This window comes from Xiphophorus maculatus, chromosome 10 (genome assembly GCF_002775205.1).
Source record: "Xiphophorus maculatus strain JP 163 A chromosome 10, X_maculatus-5.0-male, whole genome shotgun sequence".
In the NCBI taxonomy this organism is placed as follows: Eukaryota; Metazoa; Chordata; class Actinopteri; order Cyprinodontiformes; family Poeciliidae; genus Xiphophorus; species Xiphophorus maculatus.
Window position 1 is genome coordinate 7,016,010 of NC_036452.1, and position 16,937 is coordinate 7,032,946.

At 38.2% G+C, this 16,937-nt stretch overlaps 1 protein-coding gene across 3 annotated transcripts in view; it reads right to left on the reverse strand.

Moving 5' to 3' along the window:
- The window catches only part of LOC102230848 (zinc finger protein 385B-like), a 79,358-nt gene that overhangs the window by 20,295 nt on the left and 42,126 nt on the right, over positions 1–16,937 (reverse strand). Inside the window, exon 1 of one of the 3 annotated variants that reach the window (XM_005811674.2) lies at positions 10,412–10,720. The exons of the other annotated variants lie outside the window; for them this stretch is intronic. Coding sequence (XP_005811731.2) covers positions 10,412–10,421 — 10 coding nt within the window. The 5' untranslated portion in view covers positions 10,422–10,720. Of the gene's footprint in view, positions 1–10,411; positions 10,721–16,937 lie in introns of those variants that run through there. 3 annotated transcript variants of the gene reach the window in all.

A 16,937-nucleotide genomic window follows, 5' to 3' on the forward strand; every position in this document is an offset into this window, starting at 1 on the left:
TTAAATGTGGTGTATTAAAGTAAAAAGGTGTCTCTTCTCTTGACAGCAGTTTGCCGTTTAGCCAGCAAAACCCATCGTCAAATCATAAAAACTGAATGGCACGTTTCCCTCTCTATAATAGCACACCTTTTCTGAGCCATAAAACACAAGTGCTTGGTGCACTGCGCTTTTTGCAGTAATGATGATGCCATTCATTGCTTACACAACAGGCATAGCGCTAGGCATTTATGATGAGCTCTGGTGGATGAATTAGCATCCATTAAAGCGGCTATTGACAGCTCTGCTATAAGCTCATTCCACTGGAAAAAAAAAAAGATGAGTGAAGGTCTAATTTCCATCATGGCTTGAAATGCTGCCCCCGCCATGCTCTGTGTGGTCTTTAAATAAATCATCCTTATTGTGACAAAGTACATTTAGGCCTCAACTGGCAGCCAGCAGCCCAAATCTCCTGCTAGCTGACAGTGTCTATTTAAACGCACACAGCTGCAGCTGGCAGAGCTGGCAGCTTCGGGAGAGTTTCTACCTGCAGGGCAGCGAGCGGCTCTGATCATGGCTTCCTGTCGTAATCTGTCCTACTTTCATCTGAAGCATTGTGGGGCTATTTTCACCACAGGCTCCAACAAGCTTTACGAAATTTGTTCAAGGTGAAATTCAAGACTTGTCTTTGCTGGTCGAAGACAAATTAAAGGTCACGGCAAAGGCCAGACGGGCTAACTGTTTGCTGAATAACAGGAAGATTATCGAAGGTCCTGCTAGTAAATCTGCTTGTAGTCATGATAAACAAATGTTTCTTTGTTTTCAGTGACCCTTCCAGGAGCGTCAAAGTAGTTGGTCTTGGTATATTCTAGAAAAACATTTTTCTAAAAAACAAATAAAGGACAAATATAAAAGAGTTTGCACTGCACTGATCATTTTATAGAAATGTTAAAAATACAATGAATAAAACAGAATTTGCAATCTGACTATTAATTGGATAGCTGTTGAACCAGCGGAGAATAAATGCTATCATGTGGATAACATGTGATTGGATGAACAGTTACCTTACTAATAGATATTGATTTGTTCATGTTGAACATGTTGAATCTGATTTTCTAAAAGCAATCTGTGGTGTATGGGTTCGAAGGCCACAAAGTTGAAAACCTGGTTGGTTTTGATTAGTAGTGGAAAATTACTTTACTTCAGATGGCAAGAAGTTTAAGTTTATTTATTTGTACACCACATTTCGGCAACAAGTTACTTCTACACTGTAAAAAAAAACGGTAATTTACCGGCAGCTGTGGTTACCAGAATTTTACCAGAACCGAAACTCTGGCAACCTCAGAATTTTACCATATAAATGCTGACACGGTGGAATCAGCATTTATAACAGTGGTTCTTAACTTTTTTTGAGGTACCGAACCCATCAGTTTCATATGCGCATTCACCGAACCCTTCTTTAGTGATAAATAAATTTTTTTTTTTTCCCAAATTCAAGACATACAGTACAGACCAAAAGTTTGGACACACCTTTTACTTCAATGAGTTTCCTTTATTTTCATGACTATTGACATTGTAGATTTGAAGGCATCAAAACTATGAATAACACATGTGGAAATATGCACTAAACAAAAAAGTGTAAAACAACTGAAAATACCCCTTATATTCTAGTTTCTTCAAAGTAGCAACCTTTTGCTGTGATTACTGCTTTGCACACACTCTGCATTTTCTTGATGAGCTTCAAGAGGTAGTCACCTGAAATGGTTTTCACTTCATAGGTGCCCTGTCAGGTTAATAAGTGGGATTTCTTGCCTTATAAATAGTCATGAAAATAAAGAAAACCCATTGAATTAGAAGGTGTGTCCAAACTTTTGGTCTGTACTGTAGGTATATGTTTTTTTGCTGGTGCACAAAATGAGCTGTGCATGAACGTCATCTTTGCTCAAAGGACAAAACCATGAACTCACAGCAAATAGCAGTATTACTTTATTCTGTCCCCCCAAAAATATTTTGGCCCCATAAAAGAATTTCAGCCCCCAAAAATATTTTTTTACTGTTTTACCAATTAAAAATAAATTTGGATTTTTTTTTCAAAGAATTAAATTTTTTTTAATAACTTAATTTTTTTAAATTTTAAATTTAATTTGTTTTTTGTCGTTTTGAATCCACAAAATACTTTTTGGGGGCCAGAATAAAGTATTGCACAAATGACATACCTGCAAATCAGTGTGACTTCTGCTGTTGTCTTTGGGAGACCAGTTCAGAGAGGCGTGGCTTCACCTTGGCAAGTGCGTCTTCAGAGCAAAGTCTGTTCATTTTCTTCTTTTTTTGCTCGACATATTTAGTATGGATTAAAATATTAAGAAAGAAACCACGCGATGTACAACTACGACAGCCGCTGATACTGCGCGCACTAAATTCCCCGCAGCGCTGATTGGCCAAGCAATGTAACATGATCCTCTGCAGCCAGTGATGGCCAAGCGGGGCGTCATCACGACTTTACACAAGTGTGTCTTTATCTCCGCGGCAGAGGCTCCGCCGAACCCCTGAGACCGACTCATCGAACCCCTGGGGTTCGACCGAACCCAGGTTAAGAACCACTGATTTATAAGGTATAATTCTGTGGTTGCCAGAATTTTACCACATAAATATTGTAAAACCTGTAAATTCGGCAAAATCCGTATTTATACTGTAAAATTCTGTGGTTGTAGTCGCATTAAGTTTTTCCGGAAAATTTTGGGGTAAAATTGTGGCGACCATAGCAGTTGTTATTTTACTGTAAATTAGAGACTTTTTTTTTTTTTTTAACAATGTGAGGAGCTCAATATGTTTACAGATTATTTGTGTTATATTAAACTATAGAATATGGTGACAGCTAATAAATTGTAAAAAACCTAAATTTTATTTAATAAAAGTTACATACTGCAGCTTTAATAAATTAAATCAGTATTCAAAAATACATATATATTTTATAATCTTTTTCTGCCTATTCTCTGAAACATAAGTGTGACATACAAAAAAATAAATCATTAGGTAGGGTTATACCTTTACACACCACTGTATAGTTCTTTATAGCTCTTGCTTCCTAGTATCTTTTTCTTACACTACCTGCTGCTTATTATATTTTCTAATCATCCACAGTTTCCCTGATCCTGACTGCAGCTGCTAATTTCCAGTATATTTCCAATATATTTTCATTCTGTATTGTCATATTCTTCCACATATTTGCCCGGCCTTGATCTTGGCTTGGTTTCTGCCTTCTGTTGGTCATGTGAAGCATTCTGCACCAAAACTAACGTCTGCTGAATCCTGCATTTGCATCCCGTGCTCAGGGCTCGTGCAGATAGAGAAATTTTTGCTGTGTTTCCATTAGCGACCCTCTGCACTTTACATATTAACATGCCGTATGAAACACACTCAAAATACGCCGCCACCATCTGTTCAAACTCTGATAAGAGTCCAATCAGAACCACTGAATGGCAGCAGGCAAATGTGTAGCAGATACTTATTGGTATTTAGAGTCTGTGCCGAGCGTTATCCGCCTCATGAACTTAGTAATTAGCAGTTTTTCTGACCCAATGCTCTTTTCAGCAGTAAATATGGCTGCCAGCCTGAAAGACTGTAGCAGCTTCAGATACGAGGCTGTGACAAAAATGGCTAAAGACATTATATAAATTTGTTAGTTTTCTCATTTTTTAACAATTTAACAAACCAGCAGAAGTTTGTATCGGAAATTCTCTAATTCATTCATTATCAGTAATAAAGCTCTTGAGCTGCTGGTAAAAGTGAAGTAAAAGCACAAAAAATAATCACATCTAGCAAAAAACAAAAGCAATCCTATAAATCATCTATTAATGTAAACTAATAAGTAGCCAACCTAATATTAGTAAAAATGTCAAACGCTGTTAAGAGAGCTATGTTCAAACAAATATCTAATTACCGGTAGTAAGAATGCAGACATATTTTTATGTTTTATGAGCCGTTTAGTTTCAGTGTCTCATATTTTCTTTCATATTTCTTAAAAACAGACACATAGGTGTTTTAATCTGTAATGCGGTAAAATACCAACACTTTGCACTTCCTACTATCTTGTGTGAAAAAGCCAAACTACCACAGCCGCTACAAATTTACAATAACAAATGTCACTTAATGCCCTGAGATTGGTATTCTCTCTGTCCCTTCAGAAAGTCATCACAATATCACTCCTCTATTGACTTTAACAATTTTTTTATTTACCAATGTTGCACTGAGAAGTAACTCGTATAATGAATTCAGCAGAATCTACCAGGTGTTTGCTAATTGCTGCTGGCTAGTCTGAAGGAGCTGAGTGGAGAAGTCGCGCTCTGTGAGGTGGAAACTCATCAGCTTGGAAGCTGCAGACCAGAGGAGGAGCTACGTCTCGAAGGTGGGGCTAAGTCCAAGGTTTTTGTTGGGTAAATACAAATTCAGATCAAACTTTTCAGATGTATTTGCAAAAAATAAAATAAAATTGAAAATTGTGTACCCTTGTTCTTCAACTTCACAATTATTCACAAAGCAAAATATAATCTACAACCCAAAAATATTCAAGAATCGTTTGCAGAACGAAAATGAGGATAAAATTTAAGGGGAGGTACGAATTTTAAAAAACATCTTCTCACTTTTTTTCAAATAAGTACAGCAGCTAAAATTACGGATTCTTATGTTGGAAAATATAGATTTTTCTGTATGTTTAATGCATGTACGTATGTAATTGTGTTATTGTTTTTAGTTTTGGTTTACTGAAATAAAAAATTATTTTATAAACATATGTGTTGATCTTTCAAATAAAATACTAATACATTAGATTTTGCGGTTGTAACCTGATAAAATGAGGAAAAGTTAAAGGGGTATAAATACTTTTGCAAGCCACTATATATATTGGGCTATAAACACAGAAAGTTAATTTTCTACTGTGAAAGAATGCATATTATAAAATATTATAATAATAATAATAAGTGTTTCTTTGACTTATCCTATCACTAAAAGTGTAATTTTATCCAAAATTAGACTTGGATAAAGGCTTATGACATAAATTGTTGTAGAAAATCCACTTGCTGAACTGAACTGCACTCAGTGCGTCCGTGTACTGCTGTGGCACAAATGAAATAAAACGCTTTTACTGACAATGAATATTAAGTCAGTACAGCAGACTAATTACATCAGAGCGTTGAAATGATCTGCACCAGCAGCGGAGCCATTAAAACTACACTGTTGAATACTCGTCAGCCTTCCATCAGAATAATGAACCAATAACGCTGCTGGATAACGAAGCAGCGGGATTACCCATGATGCCAACTTCCTGCTCCCTACCTTCCCTAACCCTAACAAATCCAAAAGCTGCCATCAAATCACAAAGGAATACAGTCGAAAGATTTCTTCGAAAACACAGTTGATAAAAAAAAAATAATTATAACTGATTAATAACTGATCCAGAGAAAGCATCTAACTGTGAATAAGTTCAACCGCACAAAAAACCTGACATGAGAACCTTCTGTTTTCTATTTTCGTAACAAGATTTAAAAACAGCTTAAAATTTAGTTGTCTTTAGCTTTTTGCTACTTTTTCAACAGACGGTTTTCTGGGAAGTATTTTTGTTAAAGCAACATGACTCAACGAAACAGAAGACGAAGAGTTGTCTCTCTACGTAGTTTGTTTCTTTGACTTATCCTATCACTGGGTGTTACTATCAATTGTAGCAACCTGACTCTGTAATAGAAAATGTCATTTTTACTATTTAATTTTAATTTTATCTAAATAAGGATTGACAGTGTTTTGTGTATATGAATGTTTTTCTTGCATGTTTGTTACTGTGTAAGTGTAAGAGAGCCTGCAACTGATAAAGTAGAACTAGAAGTTTCTGTTGGACTCCTTGTCAGCTCTCATTTCCTGCCATACATGTAGGGTGTGGGTTTCCAACGACAGGTCTCAACTAAAAATCGTTCCCTCCCATTTTCACCATGAGGTGAGGAGCAGTTGCATGACAGTGGATAAAGATGTGGCGCTGTTGTCCACCTGGTAATGGAGATGAGTTCAGATTTTGGGTGTGTTCATTTTTGCTGTGACTATGTAATCATGTGATCGAAGACCCATCTCACTGAACACAGTCAGTAGAAGAGCCCTGAATGTTTTTGCCTTCGAATAAAAATAAAGACAAAGATTAATCTTTCCCTAGTTATTGGAACAGACTCTCATTCTTTGATAACAGAAATTTCCACACTGGATGAAGGGAGAAAAAAACGACCTCAGCGTTCTGATATTTAGCTATCTAGTTGCTACAATCAATAATAGCCACACAGGCACATCCATTAGAAGGAAACAAACGCACCCAGTATAACACGTTCATGCTATTGGCTGAGAGGTTGCCAGGCGACGGTGCTATTTTGTTCCAAGGGCGAACAGAAAATGATTCGCAATCGAGCAGAGAGATTGCAAGCCTCTCTGCTTGATCTGATCCGAGCAGAGACAAGTTTTGAGTGCGAGGAGAAAGGTTTAAGAAAACACAGTGTGTATTTGAAGTTTTGAGTACAAGCATTACAAGTTTTGAGAATAAAAAACATGAAATCCTGCTTTCAGACTGAAAATGTATGTTCTCGAATTATGGCAGACAAATTCTCCCACAAAAACTCCTCTATTTAGACTATAGTAAGTAGACTACCACAATTTATGTCGTGCATGTAGGTTTATTAAACACACTGCATAAGGCCGAGCTCCACTCGACCAACACACAAATAATTTTGGTCTAACCCAGCCCACATTTTGAGTCAGTTTCAGATCATAAATTTAAACTCTACAAGGTCATTCGTACCCTTAAATATGACCAATAAAAGTATATCTAAGTATATTTAGCAGCATGTTTAAGAATATAAGCTAACTGGGAGTATTGCACATCTCAGATCTGAACAACCCGAGTATAGCCATCAGATATATGAATTGTTACACATCAGTATTTTTATTTGGTTTAAATCAGGGGTCTCAAACTCCAGGCCTCGAGGGCCGCAGTCCTGCAGTTTTTAGATGTGCCTCAGGTACAAAACACTGGAATGAAATGACTTAATGACCTCCTCCTTGTGTAGATCAGTTTTCCAGAGCCTTAATGACCTAATTATTCTGTTCAGGTGTGGTGCAGCAGAGGCACATCTAAAAGTTGCAGGACTGCGGCCCTCGAGGACTGGAGTTTGAGACCCCTGGTTTAAATGGACATAAAGTAAAAGCAGGAGAGCAAAGCTAAGAAGCCTGATCATCTAAAGTTCACTAACTTTACTGGAAATGTAAATTAACAAACTCAGAAAACTGTGTTTCAATATGTTGGTGTATCTTTATAGCTTCTCTCTCACGTAAGGCAGAATATAAATGAGATTTATTACACACAGTCAGTGTGACATCCAAACGCACTCTTGATGACGGTGGGGACAGATGCAACATGGCCGCCGGGCAAAACGCTACAGTTATCTTCTCTCCGTTTCCCTTTGATCCTCCTAATCTGTCATTTGAAGAAGAAAGCGCCCAGAGCCGGCACATAGACGAGACTCAGTGTTTCCATTCACAGAAGCTTACAAAGACCATTCTGAATACATTTCTGTATTCACATGTATGTATTTTGCACACATACATATTTACATCTGCAGTACACTCAAGAAACTCAGAGATTTTAATCTGTATTTTTTGGTCCATTTCAGTGTATTTTTTTTTTCCATTTTTTTCTCCGAAGAGTTTTTTTTTTTTTACGGCGCTAGTGGCTCGTATTTTTTCTACAGTAGGCTGACAGGAAACAGGGTAGGAGGGGGGGAACATGCGGCAAAGGTCGTCGGGACCAGGAGTCGAACCCGCGACGTCCGCGTCGAGGACTAAGGCCTCCAAACGTGGGGCGTGCTAACCCCCTGCGCCACCACAGCACGCCCCCATTTCAGTGTATTTTCATTCAAATGCATAATATTGTACGTCATTTTTCGTACCTCCACTACAAACTATAGTTTTTTTGTTTATAGAAATGGCCCCTCTTAAACGTGGCAAAAGTTAGACCAAAATAAACAATAGTTGTTCTGGTGAATGTTTAAGTTAAAGGGAAAAAATGCCACTTCACATTAGAAGATAACACAACACAGAAGAACATGATTGCATTGCAGCAAAGTTAAAAATTTTTCTCTAATGGCAAAGAAATTACAATGACACCACAATCTAAAAACTACTATGTATAAAACAATAAACTTTAGTGGACCCTTTCTTATTTGCAGATTTTCTCTTAGACTTCCAAAATATTTGACTGAAAATGCAGCTTAGGAAACTGAAATGCTGCTTGATACTCTATTGGCTACCATTTTCAAAACAGCCAATCTAAAAATGGCATTTATTTTTCCTTAGTGCTGATTGGCTGAACCCCAAAGAGCAAGAAAACTGGACGTTCGTTTCTGCAGATATGTTAACTCGGCCTCCACTGTGTGTATTAATGCATATTACGGTATAATTGTTTGAATTATTACAATAAGTGTTTTAGAGGGGGCGCTATAACCCATCTAAAGAGTATTTTACTAATCCAGTCCTGGTTCAAATATCCTCAAATCCAGCTGTGGTTTATTTAACATATCACAGCTTGGTTATGGGTTTAGTCAAGAAATATTAATGAATAATAATAAAATGAATAATAATCTATTCAGTATAACCACTAAATCACATCTCCTCAATATACCAGCGTATCTCAGGATTAACAACCAACACACACATTTTGGGACTGTGGGAGAAAGCTGGGGAACCCAGAATGAAGGTCCAGGTTGGACTTTAAACCAAAACTTTGCTGCTTCAAGTTCTACAAGTATAACAGCTGTTCCTCCATCCATATCAACAACCTCATAAAAATTAGACATAACATTAGCTTTTAGAGTCTACCATGGTCTTCTTAGCAGCTACTAACCATAAACTTAGCTCCTTTCCTAACATTTAATGTATGGTGCACAGAGTAATGCAGTCCCTCCCCTTCCCTACCTACTGCTGCAAAGTGCAGGCCTCTTCCAGCACTCACTCACACATTTTAAAGTATTTTAAATAATATTTTAGAGAAATATTGTAACAAAATCACAAAAGTAGCGCTAAACCGTATATCAAATTGCATGTCAAGAGAATATTTTTCCTGTTGGACAAATGTTTAATGAACTTGATGGCCACATTTTGATACAATTTTGGTGACCACAAAAAGTCGTAAATAGATAGACATTAAAAAATATAGTCACCAATAATAGAGAAAATAGCTACTAACACAACTTGGCAAATAAGGAACAACATTTTTGAGCCAAAAATGTGAAACTATGAAACTACTAAGCGGTGCCTGGTACTTGATGAATGCACGTCACAGCCAGCATTCAGGAATAAACTTAAATGTTTGACTTTTAAGGAACAAACTGAACAAAAACTCCAAATACATATTTTAAGTTTAAAAAAATGCAGCCCAGTTTATATATTACCATGTATCTACAGTTATCAAATTTTCTAAGGAGTTATTTTACTTTTAGCAAAGAGTTATTTCATTGAATTAAAGATTTTACTACATGATAATGCAATTTATTTTTATTCTGTGTCTGCAATGAGAATCCAATAGGCTGAGTATCTTATTGACATGCAAAATGTGTATCAGATACCAAACAGCTCTTGCAACATTGTTTTTATGCACATTGATATTGACCATAAACTTGAGATATATTGTGCAACTCGATAGCTAATGTCCCAAATAACTAAAGATTTATCAGGGTTTTTTTCCACTATTCGATTTAAATTTATTCATTAACCTTTTCTATAGCTGTTTTATCTAAAGTGACCCTTTGATTGTTCTTGAAAAATATATAAATCAGTGCAAATCCAGATCTGCTGGTTAAAGCCCAACTAAACTGAAACATTCTAAAATACCATCAACATTTTGCCCTTTTAATTACAAAAACAAACAAAACTGAGTTGATGTTCCTACACCTCTTTTATCTTTAACAGCCACCAATTATGCGAGCTAATCTGGGCATATTTCCCTGGGGAGGCAGAGACATAATTGGCAGCAATGTGCGCAGTGATATCAGGCGCTGCTGTTCTTGCGTGGCTCCGAAATGACTTGACACATCTGGGAACGGCGGCGCTGCAAACGGTGTGAACTCCACACTCGGCTTCATCAAAAGGGGTCAATTAGGAAAACAAACAGGCCTGGGACTCGTGCATGCAGGAGGAACTGAATTAGGGCAGATGGTAGTCAAGAGACCAAACCTCCCCCTGAGCGATGATGATGTGAAGTCTTTGTTTCTAAACATCCAGTGACAGGAGAGCGCTCACATGCATGCAGGCAGAAGTCAGATTCAAAACCTTAAGAGTTAAATTAAACAAAATTAGTTAAACAAAAATCAGCTTTTTTGTTTCCAGTAAAGAAGTAAAGCAGATAAATTCTTACCCAGCAGCATCTCCACGTGTTTTAGGATTCCTCAAATCAGGAAAGTTCAGCAAAACCAAAAGTATCTCCCAGTAAAGAAAGACTTTTTATTTTTTCTGTGTCTGCGTTCCTTTCTCGGGTCAGTGACACGTCTTAGCCGCAATCCAAAGAACTGCTGCAAAAGAACGACTCACATGGGCTTTAATTAAACGTGTCATGCTCCGCTGATCAGGTCGTTCTTTTCAGCACAGGAAACGGAAAAACCAAGACGGGCTGGAAATGAGCAGAGGACGAAAGAGAAGCTGAGAGAGTCTGAAGAGCGAGCGTGTATGAGTATGTAAGGCAGAGCGAAGGAGGAGGAAGCTGAGTGAGGAGAGAAAGAGACTCCAAAATCCCTCTCCCTCTTCGTTCTTACAGTTTCTGTTCACGGTTCACACCTGCATGTTCCCTAAAGGACGCTCTATGCTGTTTCCTTCCCCGCACATTTCCCCGCCAAACAATAGACCTCAATCTGTTTTCATTCTTCTGAATGGACTGCTGTTGTTCGCACACGGCTGTTAAGAGTCTGAAAGTTTACATCACACCGGATGGATAAAATCTATTAGTCAGAAAAGATTTTTTAAAAAGCTTAAGAAGATTTTGTTTCTGAATTAAAAGAAAAACGGTGCCACTGGTTTTGAAATATAAAAAAACTAAAGATCTGTAAAATATTTCAACTATTTCTGAAGTTAATCAGAAATTAACTGTAATCATTTTAGTTTGCTATAATATAAGCATAATTCTAAAATATATTTCAGTCTAATAGGAGTTTTATTTTATATGAAAGGTGATAAACCGAGCACCTCGTGTTACTGTAAGTCTGTATTAATATGAAGCTTCTAGAAGCACAACAAAGTGTATTTTTAGAGGCAAAACAAGTGTTTCTGAAAACATAATAATGATAACAATAAATGTTGCTTTCAATTGTTGAGCTTAATGAAAATATTCATAATCAAATAAAGAAAATGAGTTATTTTTTGTGAATGAATGGATTTTTGTGAATGTGTATTTTACACTTTAGTAGTTTAAAAAGATGTATTTTTATTTAAAGTGGCTAAAGACGTTTTATTTTTTACTGCTGTTTTAGGAAAGCTAATAAATAACTGATAATTTGTCCAAAACACATCGAGTATGATCTCTGTTTTAATCTAAAAACAAACAAACAAAAAAACAATAATGCATAAAAAACATAATTTGTCAAAGATTCTCCCATCTCAAGCTCTAACAATAAAAAACAAACCCCCATTAAAATGTAGGGTAAGGAGACCTTTTGTTTAATTTAAAAACATAGTTAGATATGCATGTTTACCTTTAAAGGATTAACATATCAATATTATTATTATATTTAAAAGTGTTTGACGTTAAAAAAAATATCAATTTCCTCTTCAGTAGTTTTTGAAAACATTTAGTGAGATTTTAACAGAGTACAGATTGAGGTTAAACGTATTTTTTTGTAGGATTATTAATTGTTTTTGTCCCTAAGTAGAAGATGAAATCATCAAACAGATTTAACAGGGACTCTCACACATAGCTTGTGTTTTCACCAAGCTCCTCTCTGGCTCCTTGTCCACCTCAATAAATGTGGTGTGAAAACACAACACTGACAAAACCTGACAGTTTTACACTTGATTTCAGGCTGTTGCATTTAAATGGAACGTGCAGAGAAAGGACTTCAGGCGAAACGATCGCATGTTGGAAACACACATCGAGCTTTTATCTTGTCATGAATCTAGAAAACTCCCCACAGATGCTGTTTGTGGACTCTGCATGCACCAGACATGCTGCGCTGCTTACGGAAACTACAGATTTGTTAAAGGTTATGGGGGAAGAATGAGGTTACAGAAACAAATGGCAACAGCATCTGGCAGATTAAAAATAAGAACAGTTCCCAAACCTGAAATTTATTGCAGAAGTTTACAAACATAAATCCAAAGTTTTAGGGCGGCTTGTCACTTTAAATCCAAAGAAGCTCCTGCTGGCCACAACAACCAACACAACGTTTACACTCTCATGTGAAAATGGCAGCAAACTAATGCACAATTATACAACCAGACATCTTTGAAAAGCAGAAGTGGAGCCTCCTGCACAACCTCAAGAACGCAGCAAGTGGTTTCTGAATAATAAATCAACAATAAAACATGTCTTTTCCAGAAGCCATTGTACAGCACATACAGACTAGCTAAACAATCAATCAAGTTTATTTGTATAGCACATTTCAGCAACAAGGTAGTACAAAGTGCTCTACAGCATAAAAACACCAAAACAAAGTCATCGAACACACAGTAACCTAGCAACGTCCTGAAGCTGGTTGCTAGGTGATGGGCTGCGTTTGGCTGGGGTTGCCAGGTAACAATGCAGCGTGATTTAACAGTTAGGAGGTTTTTGAAACGGTTCATTTTCCAGACACCAAAAGATATTCTTACTGTCAAAAAACAGCTGGGTGTTCTTTATTTTGTAAGCATTTGATTATTATGCGCTGTTGTGATTGCGTAATGTGCTCCTCAGTGTTTATGGCAGCAATATGACTCCATACTAATGATGGAATGATGACTAATAATTGTGCAAGCTCAAAAATAAAGCATTTCTGAACACTTTCAGCATTTGGAACAACCTTTATTTGGGAACAGATGAAACCTGGACTGAGTAATTTATCAAACAGATTGAAATTGTGAAAATTGTATAGTCATTTTAAAAAATCTGGATTCTTCCTTTTTTAGTTTTCCAGAGAATATTCCTAAAATCTCACCTTGTCTCATGAAACAATCATGGTTTATCATCTCTTTGTTACACCCCCAGTTATTAGACCAAGCATAGCTAAGTGGTGCACATTTAATGACATTTCTCATCTTGACATAGCTGCAAATCTGTTACACTGCACAAAGTAATAGCACTAAATTTGTGAAGCTCTTTCTCTCTAACATGGCTGCTCTGCTGTATGGAATATATGAGATTGATGGATGTCTGTGAAATATGTTTCTGGAAACTCTGCCCCTAATAGCTTCTTCTTTGCCACAGCTAACCTCTAATAATGTCTCTAATAATGTATTTTAGTTTACAGGACGCCGTCAACCTTGAGAAAAACATTTAAGTCACAAGTCTCAAACTCCAGTCCTCGAGGGCTGCTGTCCTGTAGTTTTAGATGTGCCACAGGTACAAAACACTGGAAAGAAATGTCTTAATTACCTCCTCCTTGTGTAGATCAGCTCTCCATAGTCCTGCTAATAACCTAATTATTCTATTCAGGTGTGGTGCAGCAGAGGCACATCTAAAAGATGCAGGACAGCGGCCCTACAGGACTGGAGTTTGACACCCCTGATTAAGCCTATCTGCAGCAGAGCTATTTTTAAGAAATTTTTCATTAGTGAGATTTTATTTAAGGAAGACAAAAAGCTTTGATTTCCCCTTTCAGGCTAAAATGACAACATATGGTGTAAGCAACGTTCAAGGTTATAACTCACAAAAAACAACATTTTCAGGTTGGAAAGTTTGTAGAGCATCTAAAAGGAGAAGTTCTGCTCCACCTTTTCTCACACTGTATTGTAAATGTGGGATGATATTTGTTGATCTGAGGATGTAGTTCTGCTTTAAGCTGCAACAGGATACAAAATATGTATCAAATCAAGTTAGAGTTTATTTATAAAGCACTTTAAAAACAACCAAAGGTGACACCAAAGTCAACAGTGGTTAGTGCATGCGCATAATAAAGAACAAAAAGAGAAAAAGTACAAGATACAGAACAGATTAAAACTATCCATCCATCCATTTTCTAACACCCTTGTCCCTATTGAGGATAACGTTCTGGGCGAGAAGCGGGGCAGATTAAAACTAAATATAAAGTTATATTGTGGAAGTCATTGTAAGCCAACATCAAAAGTGATTTTTTAAAAAATACACTGCTCAAAAAAATAAAGGGAACACTCAAATAACATCCTAGATCTGAATGAAAGAAATATTCTCATTGAATACTTCGTTCTGTACAAAGTTGAATGTGCTGACAACAAAATCACACAAAAATCATCAATGGAAATCAAATTTATTAACCAATGGAGGCCTGGATTTGGAGCCACACACAAAATTAAAGTGAAATAACACTACACGCTGATCCAACTTTAATGTAATGTCCTTAAAACAAGTCAAAATGAGGCTCAGTATTGTGTGTGGCCTCCACGTGCCTGTATGACCTCCCTACAATGCCTGGGCATGCTCCTGATGAGGTGGCGGATGGTCTCCTGAGGGATCTCCTCCCAGACCTGGACTAAAGCATCCGCCAACTCCTGGACAGTCTGTGGTGCAACGTGACGTTGGTGGATGGAGCGAGACATGATGTCCCAGATGTGCTCAATCGGATTCAGGTCTGGGGAACGGGCTGGCCAGTCCATAGCTTCAATGCCTTCATCTTGCAGGAACTGCTGACACACTCCAGCCACATGAGGTCTAGCATTGTCCTGCATTAGGAGGAACCCAGGGCCAACCGCACCAGCATATGGTCTCACAAGGGGTCTGAGGATCTCATCTCGGTACCTAATGGCAGTCAGGCTACCTCTGGTGAGCACATGGAGGGCTGTGCAGCCCTCCAAAGAAATGCCACCCCACACCATTACTGACCCACTGCCAAACCGGTCATGCTGAAGGATGTTGCAGGCAGCAGACCGCTCTCCACGGCGTCTCCAGACTCTGTCACGTCTGTCACATGTGCTCAGTGTGAACCTGCTTTCATCTGTGAAGAGCACAAGGCGCCAGTGGCGAATTTGCCAATCCTGGTGTTCTCTGGCAAATGCCAAGCGTCCTGCACGGTGTTGGGCTGTGAGCACAACCCCCATCTGTGGACGTCGGGCCCTCATACCATCCTCATGGAGTCGGTCTCTAACCGTTTGTGCAGACACATGCACATTTGTGGCCTGCTGGAGGTCATTTTGTAGGCTCTGGCAGTGCTCCTCCTGTTCCTTCTTGCACAAAGGCGGAGGTAGCGGTCCTGCTGCTGGGTTGTTGCCCTCCTACGGCCTCCTCCACGTCTCCTGGTGTACTGGCCTGTCTCCTGGTAGCGCCTCCAGCCTCTGGACACTACGCTGACAGACACAGCAAACCTTCTTGCCACAGCTCGCATTGATGTGCCATCCTGGATGAGCTGCACTACCTGAGCCACTTGTGTGGGTTGTGGAGTCCGTCTCATGCTACCACGAGTGTGAAAGCACCACCAACATTCAAAACTGACCAAAACATCAGCCAGACAGCATAGGTACTGAGAAGTGGTCTGTGGTCCCAACTGCAGAACCACTCCTTTATTGAGTGTGTCTTGCTAATTGCCAATAATTTCCACCTGTTGTCTATTCCATTTGCACAACAGCAGGTGAAATTGATTGTCAATCAGTGTTGCTTCCTAAGTGGACAGTTTGATTTCACAGAAGTTTGATTTACTTGGAGTTATATTGTGTTGTTTAAGTGTTCCCTTTATTTTTTTGAGCAGTGTATTTAAAACTCTCAAAGGGCGAGGTTGGTCTATCTCAATGGCAGGATGTTCCTGAGTCCACGAGCCGAGTCTTTAGTCCTGGGGGTGCCAGACCATTAAAATACTAAAAGTTAGTATGAATTCACCTCTAGTATGTTTGCTCAGAAAGTCTGATTTGTTTGGGAAGGTTTGAATCGAACACTGGTTCATTTAAAACCTAGATCTCAGTTTGGTTGAAGTAAACACACATGTGAATGCCAAGTGGACTGGAGACCGCTTCAAAACCAGGAAGCATTCTGTGTAAATACAACCAAAACAAACATGCTAGTTATAGTTAAACAAAAAAGAAATCCTACAACCACTAAAATCTCACAATATCCCATTATGTTTACGTTTTGCAAAGAAAGAAGTTGCGCTCATGTCTTCTTCAGAGGTTTTTGTGTTGTTTCCTTCAGCGGTTCTTGGTGCACTGACCCCAAAGGCGAGAAGGGGAACAGCAACCGTTCATTTGACAATGCAGTGCGAAAGCGAACCGCACCATCCGAAAATGTAACAAATATTGCAATTTTGGTAGCCAATAAACCAAGTTTACCGAGCTATCGGGTGTAAAAACACCCTTAAAAACCAACAACGATTGAAAATGAATCCAACAGGGCGCTGGAAGCTCATGAAGTGAAGCCAGTATTGGTGATATGTGGTCATGCTTCCTCTTACCAGTAAGAAAACAGGCTGCTGCGTTCTGACTAGTTGCAGATAATGAATTAATCAGAGTGGATTACAATAAACCAGCCACAATAATATAATAATATAGATCCTTGAGACGATGATGGCCTTTGACCTTCATTGGTAGAAGCTTGACCTCCAGGATGTCAAATTTAAAATTTCTGTCAAACGTCAAAACAAGGTTCTTCACAGATGAGGGAAGAATAGTAGAAAATAAATCTAGGAGATCACAGATGCAACATATGTAAGCATGACCTTTTGAAAAGGGAAGTGATGCTTGATTTCACATGAATCCCTATTTTTATCTATCCACCCATTGTCTTTGCCCGCAGGCACGGT